Source organism: Rhinoderma darwinii, chromosome 7 (genome assembly GCF_050947455.1).
Source record: "Rhinoderma darwinii isolate aRhiDar2 chromosome 7, aRhiDar2.hap1, whole genome shotgun sequence".
NCBI lineage: Eukaryota > Metazoa > Chordata > Amphibia > Anura > Rhinodermatidae > Rhinoderma > Rhinoderma darwinii.
Genome location: NC_134693.1, coordinates 55,995,122 through 56,020,434, shown reverse-complemented (window position 1 = coordinate 56,020,434; position 25,313 = coordinate 55,995,122). Strand labels below are relative to the sequence as shown.

Here is a 25,313-nt window from a genome sequence, read left to right as displayed (position 1 = left end):
TCCGCATCTCCAACATTTATCTGAGACATTGGGATGTAATTTGTGTGAAAACGCCGGGGTTCTGTACCACCTAGACAACGTCTTGAAAGAATTGTCTTGCACTCGAACACAACAAGAGAATCCATGTGAATGTTGCAAAATGTGTTGAATCTCTGACCTGGTAAAAGACACATCCAGCTCCCTCTCCCATGCAGCAATATAGTGGATCTTCTCTGGTGTTTTAGCTAATAGCAAACCAGAGTAAATTTTTTATATAAGTTTCTTTGCAGGGGAAGAAAGAAGTAGATGCGTCTCCAGCCAAGAAGGTTCTGGCGTTTTGTTTTTATGTAGGGTATGCACAATAAAATTTATTTTATAGTAAAAAAAAAAAATTCTATTTATTTTGTGGACAATTTTTTTATATTATTTTTTATTAAGGTTTTTATAAAATTTTTCATCAAAGGGTTTTACCTATCTTGGACATTTATAGCATATCCACAGGATACGCCATAAAAGTCTGATAGATGCAGGTCCCACTCCTATCTCTAGAACGGGGTCCCCTAAGCACCGTTCTAGCTTACTCAGCTCTGCTGCATCCCGGCCACTTCCTGGTTTGGTGGTCGGGAGTTACATAAACTGCCGAGTTCTCACTGAGCTACTCTGTATCCGTAACTGCCATAGAAGTTAATGGGAGTTACGGAAACATCATAGCACGGCTAGCTACGTAGTTTCCGGAAAACGGTAGCTCCGAAAACAGCATAGTTCGCCGCGCTACGCTGTTTCCATAACTCCCGTGAGCTCGGCTGTTTCCATAATTCCAGACCTTGCTGGGAGGCGGTGGGAGCAGAGTAAGCTAGAACAGGGTTTAGGGGGCCCCGTTCTAAAGATAGGTGCGGGTCCCAGAGATGGGACCTGCATCTATCGGACTTTTATGGCATATGCTGTGGATATGCCATAAATGTCCAAGATGGGAAAACCCCTTTAATCCTATGAAGTGATTACTATATTAAAACTTTTGTACTCATAATGTATTAGCATACTCCTGTGTGCCAATACCTTTTCCTCTGTGCCACATGCTGCTGTAAGGTCAACACTTAGTATGCCCTAACAGCAGGTTTACTGAACAGACAGACCTAAGGTCCTTTCTAGGTCCCCAGGGCTAACTGCAGGTAGTTTCTCCGATCAAAGTGTGAAGAACTCTTTAATCCCCTTCAATCAAAGGGTTAAATGGCCGGATCGGATGTTTCTTTGATCCTGGCCATATAGAAGAGCTATAGGCTGGGTTCACACGAGCACGTAATGGACGGAACGTATTTCGGCCGCAAGTCCCGGACCGAACACACGGCAGGGAGCCGGGCTCCTAGCATCATAGTTATGTACGATGCTAGGAGTCCCTGCCTCGCTGCAGGACAACTGTCCCGTACTGAAAACATGATTACAGTAGGGGACAGTTGTCCTGCAGCGAGGCAGGGACTCCTAGCATCGTACATAACTATGATGCTAGGAGCCTGGCTCCCTGCAGTGTGTTCGGTCCGGGATTAGTAGCCGAAATACGTTCCGTCCATTACGTACGTAATGTGCTCGTGTGAATCCAGCCATAGTGCTAGATATAGAACTCTAAGAACAGGAGCAGTTGGTAACGGCCCATTCTTAGAGAATGAGCGCTCACTGGAACGCTCAATAGCCTTTTCTACAGCTACACCAAAAGATGTCGCAGTAGACTGAGGATCTGCACTTATTATTTTATTTTTAACCACCGCTGATATAACAAACACACTGTGATTCCCACTGTTTTTCAAAATCTAAAAAGAGGTACATGACTATTCAGTAGGGAGTCACCCATTCCTGCCCACTACTGAAACGGCATGCAAATATACAGCAGAATCGGCATGCGCTAGGTACTGATTGTTTCACGCTTTGGGCGTGAATGTTTTTAATTTTTTTTTAATAAGTACTATACTTTGCTGTCGATTTTGTAGAATCTACACTAGAAGTCTGCAACAAACCTTCAACCGTAAAATGCCCCTTTTTGCGGCTGTGTGAAACCGTCCTTATTTTCTAATAGCAACAGTTAAGTCTTACATCACTGTCATTGTTACATTACTACATCTTTTAGCCTTATTTCTGAACATACTAGTCCTTCTCAATAAATCAGAATATCATCAAAAAGTTAATTTATTTCAGTAATTCAATTCAAAAAGTGAAACTCATATATTATATAGATTCATTACACACAGAGTGATCTATTTCCAGCATTTTTTTCTTTTAATGTTGATGATTATGGCGAACAGTTAATGAATACCCAAAATGTAGTGTCTCAGTAAATTTGAATATTATATAAGCCCAATTTAAAAAATCATTTTTAATACCGAAATGTTGGGTCTGGTGTCTCTCATCTTCCTCTTGACAATACCCCATAGATTATCTATGGGGGTTTAGATCAGGTGAGATTGCTGGTCAATCAAGCACAGTGATACTGTGGTTATTAAACAAGGTATTGGTACTTTTGGCAGTGTGGGCAGGTGCCAAGTCCTGCTGGAAAATGAAATCAGCTTCTCCATAAAGCTTGTCAGCAGAGGGAAGCATGAAGTGCTCGGAGATTTCCTGGTAGACGGCTGCTTTGACTCTGGACTTGATATAACACAGTGAACCAACACCAGCAGATGACATGGCTCCCCAAGCCATCCCTGACTGTGGAAACTTCACACTGGACTGCAAGCAACTTGGATTGATGCCTCTCCACTCTTCGGCCTCATTTACACGAACGTGATATACGTCCGTGCGACGCGCGTGCTTTTCACGCGAGTCGCACGGACCTATACAAGTCTATGGGGGCATGCAGACAGTCCGTGAGTTTTGCTCAGCGTGAGTGCGCTGAAAAAAACACGACGTTCTAAATTTCTGCGTTTTTCGCGCATCACGCATCCATTGAAGTCAATGGGTGCGTGAAAACCACGAAGGTCACGTGCTTTTCTGTTTACAAACATCCAAACGGAGTGTCTTAAAGATGAGCGAACCGAACTTCACCGGGTTCGGCCGAACTCGTTTTGACCGAACCCGGCAAAAAATTTTGCGGTACGCGACGTCAGGAGACAGTCACTGTCCAGGGTGCTGAAAGAGTTAAACTGGTTCAGCACCCTGGACAGTGACTTCCGATCACAATATACATGAACGTGTAAAAAAAAAAAAGAAGTTCTGACTTACCGATAACTCCCGGCTTCTTCCTCCAGTCTGACCTCCCGGGATGACAATTCAGTCCAAGTGACAGCTGCAGCCAATCACAGGCTGCAGCGGTCACATGGACTGCCGCGTCATCCAGGGAGGTGGGGCCGGATGTCAAGAGAGGGACGCGTCACCAAGGCAACAAGGTTGCTGTATATTGTGATCGGAATTCACTATCGAGGGTGCTGAAAGAGTTACTGCCGATCAGTTAACTCTTTCAGCACCCTGGACAGTGACTGACGTCGACTAGCCTCATCTCTATGATGGCGGCTTGCGCGAAAATCACGCAGCCGCGCATCATACACTGATGACACACGGAGCTGTCAAGTGCCTTTTGCGCACGCAAAACGCTGCGTTTTTTTGCGTGAGCAAAACACACACGCTCGTGTAAATGAGGCCTTCCTCTAGACTCTGGGACTGAGATTTCCAAATGAAATGCAAAATTTACTTTCATCTGATAACAGGACTTTGAACCACTGAGCAACAGTGTTGGGCCACTGTGTTATATCAAGGCCAGACTCCACGCATCTACCAGGACATTTTCAAGCACTTCATGCTTCCCTCTGCTGACAAGCTTTATGGAGATGCGGATTTAATTTTCCAGCAGGACTTGGCACCTGCCCACACTGCCAAAAGTACCAATACCTGGCTTAATAACCCCAGTATCACTGTGCTTGATTGGCCAGCAAACTCGCCTGACCTAAGCCCCATAGAGAATCTATGGGGTATTGTCAAGAGGAAGATGAGACACCAGACCCAACAATGCAGACGAGCTGAAGGCCGCTATCAAAGCAACCTGGGCTTCCATAACACCTCAGCAGTGCCACAGGCTGATCGCCTCCATGCCACGCCGCATTGATGCAGTCATTTTTGCAAAAGGAGCCCTGGTCAAGTATTGAGGGCACATACCGTACATACTTTTCAGTAGGCCAACATTTCGGTATTAAAAATTTATTTTTGAAATTGGGCTTATATAATATTCCCATTTTCTGAGACACAAAATTTTGGGTTTTTATTAATTGTTAGCCATAATCATCAACATTAAAAGAAAACAAAATGCTGGAAATAGATCACTCTGTGTGTAATGAATCTATATAATATGATTTTCACTTTTTGAATTGAATTACTGAAATAAATGAACTTTTTGATGATATTCTAATTCATTGAGAAGGACTAGTATACCCTATAGGGGCTCATTTCTCACCTCTCCATCATAAAACCCAAAAACATGAAACAGGTAAACTTTCTTCAAAACTTAAAAAGGGGCTGGTTAACGGGTTCAACATTTACGCATAGCAATTATTACTATGTTTCCAAAACCATCATCCAGTCATAGATCAACATTATTTTGTGATAAAGATGGGATACAATTTATATTTATATGGGTCTATACAATAAATTCATGTATAACTAATGCAGTATTGTGTATTCAAATCAGTTGAGTAACTTTGAAATGCTTTTGTAAGACTAGATCACGTCACTCAAAATCGGCACAAGTAAAACAAATGTTATTAAACCTTTTTTATATAAATATAAACTGTAAAGTATGAACAACATGCTGTCCAAAATGAAGATTCTCTTAAAAGGAATTTACCTACTATAGTAAATAATGGCATATAGATTGGATATAATTTATTTACTGTAGGGGTCAGACTATAGCATTCCAAGGTTAAGATGCGGTTTTACTAGCTCTAGGGTCACAACGTTCTAAGGATCCCATATTTCGGAACCCCACTGATACGTAAGCTACGGCACATTCTAACGATAGATCATAATGTAGGGCTTTCAGAAGATCAAATGATCCAGTGAAACACTTGAGGCGACCACCCAAAATTGCATTGCATGATGGTCTTCTAAAGTGGTGGACCTCTCAAAGAAAAGGCCAATATATAAAATATAAGAGAAATGGAAATCTGTCACAGCAAATTGGGTCTTAAGCGGTGGTCTCCTCAGAGATGCTCTTTTGGAGAGGTAAAATATGCATTTAATGATCGTTAAAAATGTAGCTTTCAAAGTATTATTCCAAGATGAGGAAATCCGTAAACAGAGATGAGCGGCGACTGTCCAGCGACCGACAGTGTCTCTTCCTGTAAAATGACCAGAACGAAAGAACACAGTGCAGTGAAGAGATCTTTTATTTTCCATTGCTTGCAGTGATGATGATGATGCAAGCTAAAATGTGCAGGTTTTCTTTTGCCTATCACATATATGTACATACACACCAATATACATAGTATCTACACAATTGCTTAGATCTCATTTACATGCAAACAATATGACACAGATTCATATTAATGAGACACGTCCTTGTGAACATTCATACAAAACATCAGGCTTGTAAAGGTTTTGGATGCCTTTGAAGATGTTGAAACATCAGTCATATAATTTGTATTACTCCATGAAAAAAACCAAATGATCATCATACAGAAAACAGTACTCTCTAAAGTAAATGTGCATGTTTCTACGGTTGGAGCGCAATGGCAACCTAAGGGTTAAATGGACTACCCAATACTGTATATGTAGAGTATGACAGAAGAATGATAAAATATCATACTAAACAAATGATCCTGGATCACTGCAGAATGCTAAAAGGGTCTAAAAAGAAAAAAAATATATATACGTATCGAAAATGATAATACTGAATAAATAGAAAATACAAATAGCAATAATAATACTAATAAAAAAGATGAAAAAAAGAAAAGACAACTTAGATTTCTAATACAACAAAATACTGTTTTAATACTTACAGTATACTCTATAATGAATTTTAGGGCAGGGATTTCAACATAACATAACAGTGAGGTCTCATTCACATCTGCATTGGTATTTCCATCCTTCTGTTCTGTCAGAGGAGAACAATGAAAATGCCGGAAGCGCCGGTTCCATTGTACAACGGACACCATTGGCTACCGACAGAACCCAATGACTGTAATGGGTTTCCGGCGTGGTGTCCGTGGGTTTAACGGAAACAATAGCGCAGCATGCTGCGCTATTGTTTATGGTATTTTCAGCTGGATCTGCGAAGGAGGCCCATAACGGAGCTTCCAATGCAGATGTGAACAGGCCCCAAGAGGTTCTGTACTATTTCTAGATCGTGCTCATATAAATGGAATGTTTTAATCCACACAGTGTCCCAGTTAAGTGTGTGAAATTTAAGGGCGGTTGTACGGGCTGCTGTGATTATTTACACCAAGTCAATGGATACGATATGTAAAGTTAATTTAATGTATGGAGCTCATCCATAAATTGTGCCTAGTGTACGGCTCTGTTCACACCAGGGTCATGACTGCCTTTTATAGCGACGCCAGATCAGGTTTCGAACAGATGCTCCTAATCCTGATGCATACAATTGACTTTAATTGGGTCCATCGAAGTTTCAGTAGTTTTGAGAGCAAGAACAAGTGCCTTGAAAAATAACAAAGCCAGGCGGAAAAACCTGGTGGACACCATTAACGTAAGTGTGAACAGAGCTTAAATAAACACAACACCTCGATGTAACCATGGTCTTTGAAATATTAGCTTAGGCAATTAATCAAACTATACTGTAAATTAAAGTCATATACATATTTGTTCTCATTTCTATGACCACATTAGTACAAAACCTTTTTAAACTGAATCCATAAACAAATCAAAAGAAGAAAACAACACCTTGTGGGAAAGCGAACAATGTTTCTACGCCAGTTTTCTGTTTCAAACGGCCCAAAATTCGCAAAAAATATGACTTGACTTTCCCCTGCTCTCGCCGCTTTTCAAAAAAGTGGACGACGCTTAGAAGAAGTGGCCTCCGCGCCCCAACGCATTAACTATAATTTACGTGAGAAACTGGTGTCAAATATAATGGAAATCTACGCCAGCTCCTGGCTATCATAGATTTCAATAGTGTCGCACGGACAGCCGAAGATGCGTCAAATTTATTAAGAGACATGTGCCTCTCAATAAATTTGTTGCATCTTACGCTGTATTGCTTTTTATTAAGACTGCGATACTGCAGTACCATGGGCGCAAACCTCTGCCCTAACAAGAATGCCCCCCCCCCCTTCCCAGAAAAATTAGGTTGAATGCGGACTGCCTGTTGTGAGGTTATACTCTGACTGCACAGACTACAATAAAGCCTGCCGTGATCTAACAGACTATCCCAAGAGATTATATGGGCATATTTTTAACCTTATATTGTACGGAAGCATCTGTTCATGTGATGGGCCGTGCACAAAAAACACAAATAACTCACAACACTCTTGATGTCGCCTTGTTTTCTTTACACTCTACAGATGGACCAAGTTCTCATCTTCTGGATAGCTGCGATCATGCACTGGCCCTATACTTTTCAGGGTCACACTGCTATCTGTATGTGCTAAATGTGGTTGTTAAAAATGTTTTTTACCTTCTTTTCATTGCTGCCAGTGGGAAGGTTACTGAACCCTTATTGGGAGGTATGTATATATATATATATATATATATATATATATACACACACACACACACACACACATACAGGGAACGCACAGAAGAATAAGGGCAGGTGTTTCCGTTGTCCTGCTCTGTCGGAGGAGCAGAACAACGAAAATACTGGAAGACCCGGTTCCGTTGTACAAAGGACACCATTGGCGCCCAACGGAACCCATTGACTTTAATGGGTTTTGTCGGGTTTCCATCAGGGTGTCCGTGTTTTTACCACAAACAATAGCGCAGCATGCTGCACGCGTTTCGAGTATTTTCAGCCAGATCTGTGATGGAGGCCCCTACAGCAGATGTGAACAGGCCCTAATTGAGAAGAAATATGTTTCAATTCAGACTGAAGGGGTATCTGTACCTAATAAATAAAAATTAGGGTCAAACTTCCTGCTTAGAAAACCAATCACTGCTTTCATTTGCAATGTGGATCAGATGTTTGGCTGGCAAAATCAAAAAGTGTGGAGTTGTAAAGGGGTGACGGTGACACATCACTGTGATAACGGGGGTAATACCTGCCTTGTGTTTTTATATTCTCCCCATGATCACATGGGTTTACTAAGATTTTTAATTCAATAATCCCCCCCCCCCCCCGTTTTTCAACTGCCATCACTGGTAAATGGGTTATACTGCAAGCCCCACTGGTTCTCAGACTAGCGTGAATGAATGTGAATGTTGTTTGCACAAAGCTGCTTAGCATTACTGTGCTGTAAATTGAAAAGGAAAAATAAGTGAGCCAATAAAAACTAAGTTTATGCCACAACCTGGCAATTTCAATTATCTCGCTGATGTATTAAGCTTTTGATAAAATGGGTCATTATTTAAAAGCAAAATTATCAAATGAAACGATGAAGTCAACTGCAAAAGAAGTGTTTCAGATTCCTGGCCAATGGGTCTGAGTGATGACTACGGCAGCGACATTATACTAAATCTACGTAATGCTCCAATCAAATAAACAGTTTATAATACTAATTTGTGACCTGATTTTATGTAGCCACCGTCACGAAGGATGAGGGGTGGGGGCTATTAGATAATTGTACATGATTTTAGCATGGAGTTCTACACAAGCTGAACTGGCAACCTTAATTATTCACTAAAGTATAAAGTAAGACAACTACCCTTCCCCCAACAATAAAAGTACATCTTTACTGCAATCCATTAACTGATGGAAATTTCTACAGCTCAGACACAAAAGCCTTGGTTTTCAGAGGCAGGTAGTGAATTAACCCTTCCCTTGAGCAAATCTGTAAAAATATTACGCCATTATGCATTGCAATGATTCACCCCGTCTCCCATACATTGGCCTCGTTTTATCTCTTTTTTTGGTAACATCACAGAGTAAATAATCTAAATTACATTCTGCGGGTCCTTGACCATCTCGGTTTAGTTTTAAAAACAAATTAAATATACAATCCATCCTCCTGACATGCCTATATATAACAAAATAGATATTAAAGTGAAAAACACTATTCAAAATGTAATGACCATATGGTTTATCTTTGCATTTAGCTTAAAAAAAATGTTAATTCTCATACGATATGAAATACTTTACAACACGTCTCATAAAAACAACCATACTTGTCTTTGAAATGGAGAATAAAAAAAAATCACCCACTCGGTTATCTTTCATCCTGAAAAGTGCATGCAACTAGCTAGACAAGATCCATGGTCCCGTCCTGCAGCATTAGTGTTACACCCGACCGTCACTGCTTCCAGCTCTTTACATTGGCACTATAGGCACCTTGCTGGTTCTCGCTGTCATGTGATAAGTGAGGGAACAGATTTCTTTAGCGTCATATAGTATAAAGGCAGGGCTGGTCACGGTCTGTCTGGGCGATTCCAGCTGATAGACCTTTACATCTAGCCATGCCCACTCAAGTCATGCCCATTGACTTCAATCAATGGATGGCCTAAATAAATATCTTACCAACAGTGTACTAAAAAGGCTAAACCCAATCAAAATCTTGTAACCGTTGTTATGTTGACAGCAGCAACCTAGAGTTTGCCCACATATAAAGGATCTAGCGCTAACCTCAATGACCATCAATCTCTTAATTTTCAGATCATGCCAAACAAATGATAAAACAACAAACGTAAAAAACAAAATAAGCACAGATACAGTCACTCTATGAGGTGATAAAAAAAAATCATTAAAAATGAGCAGAGCAGAAATACTGACTATACATCATGTGCAAACACTCTAGGAATGTCAGACTGGAGAGAGTACGCAAATACGCCATTTTCTTGTAAAACTTGCAGACATAAATATAAAACGTGATTCTGTCATCCAAATACATGCTTACTGGCTTGCATTTTTGAGGTAAGCTGGCCTATCCCACAATCCTCTCACTGCCAGAGAGCTTGGAAATACTTGGTAAAGTACACGCTGCCACCGTTCTTGGCAGTGATACCGTCGCATTTTCTCAATAACACATTTTACGGCCTTCTCCAAATAGAGAAAAATACAAAGTAGACAAAAACTCGATTTATCCTTTGTAACTCATCATCTTGCACACACACAAATGCAAAACTAAAAATAAAATAAAAAAGAATAATATATAAGGCAAGAGATGTCGAGTAATACCACTCATCTAAAATGGACAAATGTCAGTGCTTCAGTGTCATAACGCACATGCCCCTTGAATTCAGATCGCATACAGCTTACCCTCCCAGTTATGTGAATCAAAAACATTTTGTGATAAATAACCCCCCTCCCTCACACATCCCTTTGCTTTGCCCACCCTATCCCACCCTTAATCAATGCTGTCCTACATTCCAGTTGTGTGTAACGACAGCAAGAGGAAGTGTCTGTGTTCACGAAGTTCAAGTCTCATTGGCAACAAGTAATTGCTATCTCCATAAAACTTCAGGAGGCCCAATTTCCTTTGCCAGCAACCGCTATGCTTTGGAAGAAAGGAGTTTTTTGGGGGTCATAGGTCTCTTAGCTTGCCATAGGTGGCTGTGAATGGTCACGGCGTCAACACTGGCAGACATGGTTTTGGCTGGGATGTTGCTGAATTGTTTGCGATCTGAGTTATACTTGTAGAGACCATCGATCATTTTACGAGTGATGGAACGTGGTCCAACGCCGGTCAGCTTGGTAATCTCATCCGTTTCAGGATAGTAAGTATACACAGAGCGGAACTGACATCCTGAGTCCCGGAACAATATCAGGAAGTTGTTGGCGTTCGATTTCTCCATTTCCTGTGAAAGTGGGTCGAAAAGTAGAATTAGAATATACTGGAATGTAATACTGTACTATTCATTATCTCTTGTTGAAGCTTTTCTAACGCACATATGAAGATTAGTTACCCAAATATATTATTTTGCATGTGAGCACTGTGATAATGGGATTAATATCTGCCTAGGGTCTAGATTCCAGACGAAAACTGAAAACAATGTTACAATTTGACGATTTAATTGACAATATATTCTAAAGAAAATCAGTAAGTATAGTATCAAAAAATCTTAAAAGGAAAAATTCCGTAAAAATGATCTTCTGATGCATGCAGGTTACATCAGTGGTCTGAGCATGAAAACATCAATAACGCGCTTAACCCTTTCACGACCAAGGACGAAAATGCACGTCCTGGTCGGCTGCTAGTTCCCGCACCAGGACGTGCATTTTCGTCCGCATTTCAAACTGTCACTCTGTGTAAACACAGAGTGACAGACGCGCGCTGACAGCTGTCCTAGACCGCTGAGACATCAGTCTCGCCGGACAGCGGACCATCGCCGCTGCTTTCGGCAGTTAACCCGTCGCCGCATTTAAGTGGTTTGAAGCACATCGGCAGCCCCCACGAAGTGATCGTGGGGGCTACCGATGCTTGTCACGGCAATCGGAGGTCAGATAATGACCTCCGGGTTGCCATGTACGGAAGCCTCGGAGGAGCAGCCTCCGGCCGGTCCTCCGATGCTTCCTGTCAGTGTGACAGTTACGTCACAATGACAGTTGGAGTGCATTACACTACGTGTGTAGTGTAATGTACTCTAGCAGCGATCAAAGCTGCAAGTCTAAGTGTCCCCTAGTGGGACAAGTAAAAAAAGTAAAAAAAAGTAATAAAAATGTTTTAAAAAAAGTGTAAAAATTAAAGTTATAAGTTCTATAAACACTAAATGCTTTTTTTCCTATAATAAAACTTTTATTATAGAAAAAAAATGAACACGTTAAAAAAGTACACATATTTTGTATCACCGCGTTCGTAACGACCCCAACTATAAAACTGTAATGTTATTTTCCCCGCACGATGAACACCCCAAAAAAAATCAATAAAAAACTACGACAGAATCACTATTTTTTTGGTCACTTCCCCTCCCAAAATAAAGAATAAAAAGTGATCAAAAAGTCGCATGTTCCCAAAAATAGTACCAATAAAAACTTCTATCCGTCCCGCAAAAAACAAGCCCTTACACAGCTTTTTTGACTAAAATATAAAAAAATTATGGCTCTCAGAATACGGTTACACAGAATATTTTTTTTTTATAAATAAGTCATTTTATTGTGCAAACGCAAAAAAAAAGGACCAAACCTATATACATCTGGTATCGCCGTAATCGTACCGACCCGCAGAATAAAGTAAAAATGTCATTTATAGCGTACGGTGAGCGCCGCAAAAAGAAAACCTAAAAAACGGTGTCAGAATTCCTGTTTTTTGCTCAGGATTGCAAAAAAATGGAACAAAAAGTGATAAAAAAAAATGGAACAAAAAGTGATAAAAAAAAAAACGCACGTACCCCAAAATGGTACCAATGAAAACTACAGATTGTCCCGCAACAAATAAGCCCTCACAGGGCTCCGGTGGTGAAAAAATAAAAAAGTTCTGGCTCTCAGAATATGGTGATGCAAAATGTTCCAAAAGCGGATGAGATCGGGAGCCATTTATCAGTGCGACACCAGTCACATATCTATGAAATATTATTTATTTACCCCATTATTATACCCTCTTATTATACCCTGATGTACCCCGCACAGATTACATATACTCTGATGTACCCCGCACAGATTACATATGCCCCCCACATTATAAACTGAAATACCAGCGAAACCCAAAACAGAAAAACTACCCAGCAAAATCTGCGCTCCAAAAGCAAAATGGCATCCCTCCCTTCTGAGCCCTGCAGCGTGCCCAAGCAGAAGTTTGCGCCCACACATACGGCGTCGCCATACCCGAGAGAACCCGCTTAACGTTTTATGAGGTATTTGTCTTCTGTGGCACACACTGGGCACAACATATTATGCACTAAAATGGCATATCAGTGGAAATTTGCAATTTTCACTTTGAACCATCCGCTGTGCATTAACCCCTTTGCGCACTATGACTTAATTGCCCGTCATGGTGCGGCGGTTGATGTATGGAGCCGGCTCACGTGCTGAGCCCGCTCCATAAGCTGCGGGTGTCGGCTGTGTATTACAGCAGGCCCCCTCGGTACTAACGGACAGGTACAGGGATCGCTCTGTTACAGAAGCCTGTAAGAATAACAATATACTGCAATACATTGGTATTGCAGTGTATTGTACCAGCGATTCAATGATCGCTGGATCAAGTCCCCTAAGGGGATTGATTAATAAAATGTGTAGGAGAATTATAGTTATTAGTAGTGAGAATTTTTTTTTTTCAAGTTAAAAAAACAAAACACCTTTTCGCATTTTTCTTCTAAAGTAATGTAAAAAAATGAACAAAATTGATATCGCTACGTCCGTAAAAGTCAGAACTATTACAATATACCATTATTTAATTTGCACAGTGCACACCTTAAAAAAATGTAATAATTGAAACCGCCAAAATCGCAGTTTGTTTGTTTTTTTTACCTTCGCTCTAAAAAAAAAATGTAATACAACTTTTGAATCACTTTTTATGTACCAAAAAATGGTACCAATAAGAACTGCAGCTCCTCCCGCAAGAAATAAGCCCTCACACCGCTCTATTGATGGAAAAATAAAAAAGTTATGGCTCTTCGAAAGCGGGGAGGGAAAATCTAAAATAAGAAAGCAAAAACTGGATCAGTCCTGAAAGGGTGAATTCATTTCTAATGAAAAAACGTATGACCACATGAGGGGTATTTCCGTACTCGGGAGAAATTGCTTTATAAAAAATGGTTGTTTTTTCCTCCTTTATCCCTTGTGAAAATGAGAAAATTCAACATTTTAGTGGAAAAAATGTTGATATTAATTTTCGCACCCCAATTCTAATAAACTCTGCAAAAGACCCGTGGGGTGTAAATGCTCACTATACCCCTAGAAAAACTCCTTGAAGGTTTTTCCAAAATGGGGTCACTTTTGGGGGGTTTCCACTGTTTTGGTCCCTCCAGTGCATTGCAAATGCGACATGGCACCGAAAACCATTCCAGCAAAATCATAAATCCAAATGGCGCTCCTTCCCTTCTGAGCCCTGCTGTGGGTCCAAACAGCAGTTTATTACCACATATGGGGTATTGTCGTAATCGGGAGACATTGCTTTACAAATGTTGGGGTGCATTTTCTTCGTTATTCCTTGTAAATAATAAAAATTTCTATGTTGTTTCAGAAAAAAAGTACATTTTAATTTTTACAGACTAATTCCAATATATTTAGCGAAAAACCTGTGTGGTCAAAATGCTAACTATACCCCTAGATAAATACCTTAAGGGGTCTAGTTTTCGAAATGGGGTAGTTTATGGGCAGTTTTTATCGTTCTGGCAGCTCAAAGCTTCTCCAAATGTACAGTGGGGCCTAAAACATTTTCAAGCAAAATATGAGTCCTGAAAGCCTCCGTGTGCTCCCTTCCTTTGGGGCCCTGCCGTGTGTCCAAACAACGCATTAGGGCCACAATGTGGGTACTTTTGAAAACAGGAGAAAGAGGGTGATAGATTTTGGGGTGTGTTTCTTAATTTTCATGTTCGCTTTACAAAGAAATCGGTCTTCAAACAAATACTTTTATGAAAAAAGTGAAATTATTTTTTTCTTCACCTGTTATGCATTAAATTTAGCAAAAAACTGTGGGGTCAAAATACTTACTATACCCCTAAATAAATACCTTATGGGGTCTAGTTTTCTAAATGGGGTCGTTTATGGGGAGTTTCTATCGTTCTGGCAGCTCAAAGCCTCTCCAAATGTACTGTGGGGCCTAAAACATTTTCAAGCAAAATATGAGTCCTGAAAGCCTCCGGGTGCTCCCTCCCTTTCGGGCCCTGTCGTGTGTCCAAGCAATGCATTAGGGTCAAAATGGGGGCATTTTTGAAAACAGGAGAAACAGGGTGATATATTTTGGGGTGTGTTTCTTCATTCTCATGGTCGCTTTACACAGAAATCGGTCTTCAAAGTGATACTTTTATGAAAAAACTGTTTTTTGTTTTTTTTTCACCTGCTATGCATTAAATTTAGCAAAAAACTGTGGGGTCAACGTACGCACTACACCCCTAGATAAATACCTTAAGGGGTCTAGTTTTCTAAATGGGGTCGTTTATGGGGAGATTCTATCGCTCTGGTAGCTCAAAACCTCTCCAAATGTACAGTGGGGCCTAAAACATTTTCAAGCAAAATATGAGTCCTGAAAGCCTCCGGGTGCTCCCTCCCTTTCGGGCCCTGTCGTGTGTCCAAGCAATGCATTAGGGTCACAATGGGGGCATTTTTGAAAACAGGAGAAACAGGGTGATATATTTTGGGGTGTGTTTCTTCATTCAGAATTACTTGGATATTCAAAACTTTCACAGAGTTATTCTCTGATAACGTCAGACATACCAGATTTGACAAATCTGGCTTGGTCATTAAGGTACAAACATACCCGGTCATTAAGGAGTTAAAGGGGTTGTCTCAGAACAGACATCCTAGCGATATTCCATCAACGTCCGATGTGCTGGATTCTGGTCAGTCATTCACAGATTACAGGTGGATCCTGTGTGTCAGAGACACCCAGGACCCGCGGTCACTGAACCCGTCAGTCCCGGGGACCTGACAGATTCAGGCCTTAGAGAATGATATAGCTGCTCTGTACACAGGATACAAAGCAGGTGTATCTCAAAAATAATTTTTAATAAAATGGATTTAGGAAGATGCACCCATCACACTGATGCACAATTTTATTTAAAAACCAAATGTCAGAGGTGTACATAGGATTTAAAGTTATTAGCACTGACCTCCAGAATCTTGTTCTTCTGCCCTTCATTCACTTTACCAGCCAGGCAACAATGGGATATGGCATTCTGGATAATGTACTTGTTGGATTTAGCACTGGGTTCCTTGTACAACTTTGGTCCTGTAAGCAAGAGTGAAAATATTTAGTACTCAATTTCATGAACTGAAAATAGCAAATCAAAAGTCTGGCTAATGAATAATTACTACAAGTAACATCAGTTTCAAACGTGAAGTTTACCTTTATTTTTTCAATGATCTCTTGAATGCAATGTCATTATTGACCAAATATGTCACATGCTTTTGTTGTAATCCCCGACGGCATGTTTGACACTTGGGGTAAAATGTCTAAATATAGCGATGTCATGCCAAGTGTATGGAACTATTTCACAAGAGATGGTTTTACGGTTTTGAAAATGTTGAGTGTTGTAGTGTTTTTAAACGTTCCGTTTATTTTTGTTTCTAGACAAACATTTGAAGGTGTCAATATATCTCTATGCAATTAGTCTCATGTTTAGGTACAAGGGATACACATAGACTTTATATCAAGCTGCAGCTGTGACAGCGTTGATGCACATGTTCATACGACTTTCATGTGACAAAAGTATCAATAAAAACACATAAGGTGAAAAAAGCTGCCGGAATGTCGCATGACTGACGGAGTGGGTACAATGAAAAATCTGTGTGGTAAAAACCTTAAAGGGGTTGTTCTGAAAGGACAGTCCCTAAACCATAGAGAGTTGGTCCTCTGCTCGGAAACACCTCTATTTAGCACAACAAAGAGCCGTCTACTCCTTATATTGGAGCATGTTCTTTACAGTCTATAATAGGCATAAAGCACCCACCTGTGTACTCTGTAGCGGACGCCACAGAAGAAGTAGTGGAAGCATTTTCCCAGTCTTTTTCCCCATTGCGACTACCAGAACAGGCAGGTGACAGAAATCCTTCTACAGACTCAGACCTAAAAGGACTAACAAACAAAACCATTATTTTTCGAGGTTTACGGCTCCAGAGCTTGATTCTAGACATATAGCCTAGTCATGGTATGCCACAATTTAGCATTATTACACTTTCGGTACTATTGACATGCTGTCTTGGGTGGATTTCATCCCAAGGTGTTTTATCCGGTTTGTTTTTTGGGACTAAACTAGTTTGTCTTATTGTATTCATTAATAAAGAGTAACTTTTTCCAGGGAGAAGACGGTTTTGTGTATGCATTATTAGCTAGCTTGGACATTATAGGTTTAGTGTACTATATATTTTTGTCCTGTTGCTTTACATATTGGTGGTGTTCAAAAAATATGTTCTCATTTTTTTGTAAAATGTTGTTACCTTGGTGTTCTTTTCCCAGAATTCACACTTTCGCTGTCACCTGTGTTCAGTGAGGCCAGGGCAAAGCTTGAAGCTGAAGAAAAATGATGATAAAATGAATGCATTTTTAAGGTAAAGATGTTTAAAACAATCTGAAAGCAGCGCATGTTAGAACATTTCACCTTCACTTCAAAGAAATGTTATTCAAAAAGCCAGTCTAAAGTTAATGGGAGTAAAACAATCAGTCCATATTACAGAAATATGTTCCTTGGTTGTAACTGGTTTACGTCTTGGTTTTAAATGTTTCTTTGTCATAACCGATTTTGCTACAATTGTAGCAACAATGCGCATGAATAATCAAAGCTCAATCTTTCTCCAAACCATAATTCGATGGTGCCTGTGCTACAGCTAAGCGTCCCTCCTCAATACACACACTTGTAGGAGTCCCAGTGTGGGTGATGTGTATCCATGCGGGTCAATAAGAGTCATTACCACTATATACTGAATTACTCCTCACCCTGGAGCCATTGAAAGGATATTAGGAAAAAACTTAAAAATTGTTTATGATGGTGACTTAGTAAAAACAAAACAATCGGAACATTTTCCAAACGAAAGCCATCTTTCTGAATATATACAAAAGCAAGAATAGCCAATGAGCATATGTTGTAATAAACTAACCGGAGAAGCGGTCAACCTTGTGAGCATTCAGTCAGCAACTCCCCCTCCTCCCCCAGAGACATATTTATTTAACTAGGGAGAGGGAAATAAGCTACTGCTAGACATCTCACAGGGGAACACAGGGTCGGGCACACCGAGATCCAACCATGGCACTGTTGGGGTACCGCCAAACAAAATAGATCGTTGACGGGTTTAGCCGACTTTGAGATTTATGGCCCGCTTTAAGCTAGGAATACAAAGTGACTACAAAAGAGCGCAGTGTTATTACATAGCAGTTTTAGATGTACTATGTACATAGTCAACTGTTAAAGGGTGCAAATGGACTATATATCAGTAGCAGGAAAAACCCTAAACACAGAGCGGATTGTCTCACCACAGGGGCACCATCCCATTCTGCATATGCTCTAGCAATGATTCTGAAGACAGGGCTGCTTTAATGGATGCTGCCATGTAGCCATAGCCCAAGAAAGTTTTTCAACTGCTAAGAGATATGTTTTGCATTACCAAGAATTCCCATCTTTAAACTAAAACACAATCTTCTTCCTCCGTTCTATGAATTACCTATTACAGAAGAGGCCCCAGTGGAGTTCTATTACCTGGAGGAGCGCCAGTTGGTGTTCTAGGCAATTCCACATGATGGTCTCTGTGGATGGATTTAGGCCTGGTCTTTTTTGTTCTGCTAAGGTTAATCCGAGGTTTAATAACAGAATCCATATCTTGCATTAACTTCAGCTGTTTCCTGCGGAGGTATTCTTGTTTGATATACTCCCGTCTTGCCTTCTCATCTTCTTTCTTATTCCGTTCCTCTTCTGACTTTCGTCTGTGTAAATAATGTTGTATACTAGTGTAATATATATTGACAGCCTTAAATCCTAATGAAGAATATTAGACGATCATTTCCATTGTTGGTACAAAGTGATAAAGCACTTACCAAACTCTTTTCCCAAATTCATTGAGCGATTGCAGCACAAACCCTTTGCGGTAAGTGTTTCACACTCAGTATAAACTGCAGAAATCTATACAGAGCACACGATCGCTAAAGATCATGTATTCAGTACGGGAGATATGCTGTAATGTTCTAATGTATTATAATAAGATTAAAATGTATTCTGTTTAAAACAAAATATAAAAATTTAATTCAATATTGTCGATGTTATAAAAAACATTTTTGTTATTATTTTGTTTCTGTATTTCCTCAAGCCCCTAGTAGACGTCATGTATACTCTAATATGCTAGAAGGGCTTATATTTATTAGCAATTGTAAGCCACTTTTATCAATTCTGTTTTACAAACGTCAAAAAATGGTCGTATATGCCATTGACTGGCACAGTCGCCTAGCACTGAGAATAAAGACTGCATAAGAGATTATTGGGCTCTGTTTTGCTCAATATGCGAATGACATAAAAACTATGAGGATAGGAAACAGTGCAGTCAGATGCCATCTTTTACTGTCTATAAGATACAAGATTCCTTAGCAAAAATCCCTTTGTAAAACCTGTATTCTTTGGAGTGGTATTTCATTACTGTACGAATAGCAACCAAAGAGGATTCCAAGGCACCGGGTTCCTATAAAACGTAGCTTTTAATTTCTTTGCAATCGTAGAATGAGACAAATTAGCGAAGTTCTAGACAAATGGCCTTTTTAAAATTTCCTTGGAATCCCCTTTTCGTCTTTTACTGTCTATTCATAACAAGCTGCATGTGATTCTGTTTGTACCACTGGATACCACTTGTGCAGCTCTGTTCATAAACTCGGAAAAAAATAAATATATAAAATAGGCAATGGTCCGCTGCTCTAACCTGGCTTCTTCTTTCTTGAGTTCCAGCTCCATCTCTTGCTCCATCTTCTTCTGTTGGTTTTCACGTTCTCTCCTGAGTCTCTTCTCCAAAAGAGCAGCACGTTTCACAGCCATGTCATTTTCCTCTTTGTGATCATCCTGCAGCAAAGTAACGTGTTATAGAACTCCATCCAATAGAATTGTCAAAAAGTTAAAATAATTCAAACAGATTTATTAATCCATTGAAAAATATGGCGTTCAGGCCAGTAATAATAATTCTCTCCCACTGTCACCAGTTACCACAAGTTACACTTAATCAAGTGACCTTATCATATAAACACTAAAAACAAAAACATATATACGAAAAACATTTTTGATACCGACTAGAATCACAGATTACTGATTAACCCCTTCACGACCACCCCACGTAGATTAACGGGTTGCAAAGCTGGTCGTTGAGCCTGCAGCCCGTTAATCCACGTGTGCTCCTAACAGAGCACACAGACGCTCCCCGCAGCCCGGCATCTCCCAGTAGAGGCTGCTACTAGCAGCCTTAGTACTGGGGGAAAACATCGGGTCGGATCACAGCGGTGATCCGAACCGATTAACCCCTTAATTGCGGCAGTCAATAGTGACCGCCGCATTTAAGTTGTTATAGCAACATCGGCACCCCGCTACGCGATTGCGGGGGCCGATTGTTGCGGGGGGATTGCTATGGCAACCGGAAGCCTAACAAAGGCTTCCTATCTGCCATTACGTTAGCCGATTAGGCCCCGCCCGGAGGCGGAGCCTGATCGGCTTGCTGTCAGTGAACAACTGACAGTTCTAATACATTGCACTACATGGGTAGTGCAATGTATTAGAACATCAAACAAACAGTTGGACCTTCAAGTCCCCTAGTGGGACTAAAGAAAAGTGTAAAAAAAAAGTGTAAAAAAAAGTAAAAATAAAAGTTGTAAAAATACAATAAAAGTTTAAAATAATAACACAAAACACAATCGCCCTTTTTCCTTTATCAAGTCATTTATTATTGAAAAAAATAATAAAGCCATACATATTTGGTATCGCTGCGACCGTAACGACCTTAACTATAAAAATATTATGTTATTTATTCCGCACAGTGAACGCTGTAAAAAAAAAAACTAAAAAATACTGGCATAATTGCTATTTTTTGGTCACTTTGTCTTCCAAAAATTGAAATAAAAAGTGATCAAAAAGTCGCATGTACCCAAAAATGTTACCTATAAAAACTATAACTCGTCTCGCTAAAAATAAGCCCTCATACAGCTCCGTCAACGAAAAAATTAAAACCGTTATGGCTCTCACAACATGGCGACAGAAAAAATCCATTCTCTTTACAAAAGTTATTTTATTGTGCAAAAAGTTGTAAAACATAAAAAAGTTCTATAAATTAGGTATCACCGGAATCCTACTGACCCGCAGAATAAAGCTAACATGTAATTTATAACGCGTGGTGAACGCTGTATAAAAAGAATTAAAAAGATAATGTCAGAATTGCTGTTTTTTGGTCACCTTGCCACCCAAAAAAAAAAAAAGGATAACATGTGATCAAAAAGTTGCATGTACCCCAAAATGGTACCAATAATAACTACAGCTCGTCCCGCAAAAAAAACAGCCCTCATACCACTACGTCTATGAAAAAATAAAATTAGTTAAGGCTCCAATAAGCCAGGAAATAAAAATATGCAGTTGTGCCGGCCCGAGGGAAACATTTCTTCTGTTTCAAGTGGCGAATTATCAAGGTCCCTAAAATTAGGGAACCAGGAAGGGGAGGGCCCAAACATATCTGCTGAAAGCGAGGGTGCCCGTATTATACCAGGACAACACTTCTCAGCAAAATTCCTCAAACTGCAAAGGTGCGGAGTGTGGACCAAAAGGGGGATAAGAAAGGACACAGTTTATCAGTGCAACACCGGCCTGTGCAGAAAGGATTGTGTCACAGCGTAACACACATCTATGGATTATTTTATTGTTTTTGTTTACCCCATTATTATACCACCTGACTACGCCCCTTATATACTCTGCCCGGCTTACATGTACCCCATATTATAAACGGAAACACCAGTAAGACTCAATACAAGACTACTACAAGCAAAATCCACATTCCAAAAGCCAAATGGCGCTACCTCCCTTCTGAACCCTACAGTGTGCCCAAACAGCAGTTTACTTCCACATATATGGCATCGCCATACCCGGGAGAACCCTTTTAACAATTTTTGGGGTGTGTGTCTCCAGTGGCACAAGCTGGGCGCCACATATTGGCATATCTATAGAAAAAAATCCCATTTTCACTCTGCAACATCGAGTGCACACCAATTTCTGCCAATCACCTGTGGTGTTAATATGCTCACTACACCCCTAAGTGAATACCTTGAGGGGTGTAGTTTCCAAAATGGGGTCACTTCTGGGGGGGATCCACTGTTTTGGTCCCACAGGGACTTTGCAAATGCGACATAGCGCCCAGAAACCAATCCAGCAAAATCTGTACTCCAAAAGCCAAATGGCGCTCCTTCCCTTCTGAGCCCTACTCTGTGCCCAAACAGCCGTTTATGACCACATATGTGATATTGGCGTACACAGGAGAAGTTGCTTTACAAGTGTTGTGGTGCTTTTTTTCATTTATTTGTTGAGAAAATGAAACATTTTCAGCTAAATCTACGTCTTATTGAAGAAAAAGGATTTTTTTTTAATTTTCACTGCCCAATTCTAATAAATTCTATGAAACACCTGTGGGGTCAAAATGCTCACTACACCCCTAGATGAATTCCTCAAGGGGTGTAGTTTTGTGAATGGAATCACTTTTGGGGAGTTTCCACTGTACTGACACCTTAGGAGCTTTGCAATAGTGACATGGTGTCAAGAAACCAATCCAGCAAAATCTGTGCTCCAAAAGCCAAATGGCGCTCCTTCTGTTCAGATCCTTGCCGTGTGCCCAAACAGCAGTTTATGACCACAAATGGGGTATTGCCGTACTCCAGAGAAGTTGCTTTACAAATGTTGTTTTTTTTTAAATTCCTTTATTTGTTGAGAAAATGAAAAATGTTGAGCTAAAGCTACGTCTTATTGGAAAAAAAGGATTTTTTTTATTTTCACTGCCCAATTCTAATAAACTCTATGAAACCCCTGTGGGTTCAAAATGCTCGCTACACCCCTAGATGGATTCTTCAAGGGGTGTAGTTTCCTAAATGGAGTCACTTTTTTGGTGTTTTCACTGTTTTGGTCCCTTAGGGGCTTTGCAAATGCGACGTGGTCTCCGCAAACCATTCCTGCTAAATTTGAGCTGCAAAAACCAAATGGCGCTCTTTCCCTTCTAAGCCCTGCCGTGTGTCCAAATAACCGTTTATTACCACATGTGGGGTATTGTTTTACTCGGGAGAAATTGCTTTACAAATGTAGTGGTGCATTTTCTCCTTTTAGCCCTTGTGGAAATTAGAAAAAATTAGCTAAACCTACATTTTCTTTGAAAGAATGTAGATTTTCATTTTCACAGCCTACTTCCAATAATTTCTCCAAAAAACCTGCGGGGTCAAAATGCTCACTATACCCCTAGATAATTTCCTCAAGGGGTATAGTTTCCGAAATGGGGTCACTTTTGGGGGATTTCCACTGTTTTGGCGCCGCAAGAGCCTTTCAGACCAGACATGGTGCCTAAAATATTTTCTAATAAAGAAGGAGGCCCCAAAATCCTCTAGGTGTTCCTTTGTTTCTGAGGCCTGTGCTTCAGTCAATAAGTGCACTAGGGCCACATGTGGGGTATTTCTAAAAACTGCAGAATCTGGGCAATAGATATTGAGTTGCGTTTCTCTGGTAAAACTTTCTGTGTTACAAAAAAAATAGATGAAAAATTAATTTCTGCAAAAAAAAAAAAGAAATTTGAAAATTTCACATCTACTTTGCCTTAATTCCTGTGAAACATCTAAAGGGTTAAGAAACTTTCTAAATGCTGTTTTGAATACTTTGAGGGGTGAAGTTTTTAAAATGGGGTGACTTATCGAGGGTTTCTAATATATAAGGCCCTAAAATCCACTTCACAACTGAACTGGTCCCTGTAAAAATAGCCTTTTGAAATTTTCTTGAAAATGTGAGAAATTGCTGCTAAAGTTCTAAGCCTTGTGATGTCATAGAAAAATAAAAGGATGTTCAAAAAACGATGCCAATCTAAAGTAGACATGTGGGGGATGTCAATTAGCAACAATTTTGTGTGGTATTACCATCTGTCTTACAAGCAGATACATATAAATTTAGAAAAATGCTAATTTTTGCAATTTTTCGCTACATTTTGGTGTTTTTCACAATTAAATACTTAATGTATCGAGCAAATTTTGCCAGTAACATAAAGTCCAATGTGTCACGAGAAAACAATCTCAGAATCGCTTGGATAGGTAAAAGCATTCCGAAGTTATTACCACATAAAGTGAAACATGTCAGATTTGAAAAAATTGGCTGCGTCCTGAAGGCCAAAACAGGCTGTGTCCTGAAGGGGTTAAGATACAGTTACAGTGCAACAGGGTGGCCAAAAGTATAATAAAAGGGTTTGTTCCGAATTACAAAAAAAGGGTCCGATTCCCATTCCCTTGAAGTGGAGGAACAAACACAGCCTATGAACAAAAAAATAACAAACCCCTTTTTTTTCTAATCCTGGGAAACCCCATTAAAGCCATGTATTTAAATTAGGCAATTGTAAAATATTGCTTTAAGAGCAAAAACAATCTCTAGGAGATATCCGTAAAAAATGAAAGTAACTATTACAAGCTAGAACTTTAGCCACTATCGTGTATCTCTGCCCATCTTCTGATTTGTAGTACCAGCAGCCAGTACGATCGCCTTCCCACAAGTTATACAATGCTACTGGGTGAAATTACGATTTCCCTGTGATGGACAGTTTATTTCTGGGCCCTAAACTTCCTGCCTTCTATTGGAAGAAGAAAGGAATCCACTATGTTTAGGACATTAAATTGTTCCAATGAGGCTAATGTCCTGACCCAGTCCAACCATTTGTCCTACAATTTAGACACGTTGTCTATCTCAGTTTCTGGGCAATACTTTCATAAATAAGACCTTCCCCATCCACAGTTTATGTAGACTCTGCCGGCAGGAAGGTCATCTCAAACTTAGATGCTTCTGTTGGCAAACCAGCACCGCCCTTCAAGCTAAAGGAGCTGCTGGGATGTCAAAGAAGAAGGGAACCTGGTCCTAGAGTGCCTAAAATTAGCTTCTACCAATCATGCAGAACCAATTGTACATCCTTCACAGAGATAACTATTCCATCCTTGGTATATATGTGTATATATATATATATATATATATATATATATATATATATATATATATATAAAAGCCAAATTTTCCTAATACTTATTCAAGGTGCCTAGACACTTCGGACTTCTTATACGATCTTATTTGGACCCAGCCCAAAATCAGGGGATGCTGGAACCAAATCCTCAAAGTAGTTGTCCTTTTGTTAGACAGGACCCCGACAACAAGCTGATCACAGGGTATCATCCTGCTAGGACTTCCAGCAATCAGCTGTGAATTATGGGGGTGCCTAGCAGCAAGTGTTTATAAGAAATAAGACATTACACAGTTCCCACTGAAATGAATGGCATGTCCGTGTAATGCATGGATGTTCATATCCTCCATAGCAAAAGACCCTTTTTGTAGCCATTCCCAATTCTAACAGATGAGGTCTTGAATGGTGTATCCTTATATATAAACTAAGAATTCCCTAATAGGGTATCTCTTAGAAATGGGTTGTCTAAACTAGACAA

General features: G+C 40.0%; 1 protein-coding gene across 2 annotated transcripts in view; it reads right to left on the bottom strand.

The window, feature by feature from the left end:
* Positions 1 to 5,318: 5,318 nt before the first annotated feature.
* Positions 5,319 to 25,313, bottom strand: part of CAMSAP2 (calmodulin regulated spectrin associated protein family member 2) — a 107,361-nt gene continuing 87,366 nt past the window's right edge. For both annotated transcript variants that reach the window (XM_075833394.1, XM_075833395.1), the window contains 6 exons: positions 19,547 to 19,683; positions 18,343 to 18,566; positions 17,090 to 17,162; positions 16,603 to 16,727; positions 15,763 to 15,881; positions 5,319 to 10,854 (listed from right to left, as the gene is read on the bottom strand). In XM_075833394.1, the coding sequence (XP_075689509.1) occupies positions 10,549 to 10,854; positions 15,763 to 15,881; positions 16,603 to 16,727; positions 17,090 to 17,162; positions 18,343 to 18,566; positions 19,547 to 19,683 (984 nt within the window). In that variant the 3' untranslated portion in view covers positions 5,319 to 10,548. The remainder of the gene's footprint in view (positions 10,855 to 15,762; positions 15,882 to 16,602; positions 16,728 to 17,089; positions 17,163 to 18,342; positions 18,567 to 19,546; positions 19,684 to 25,313) is intronic.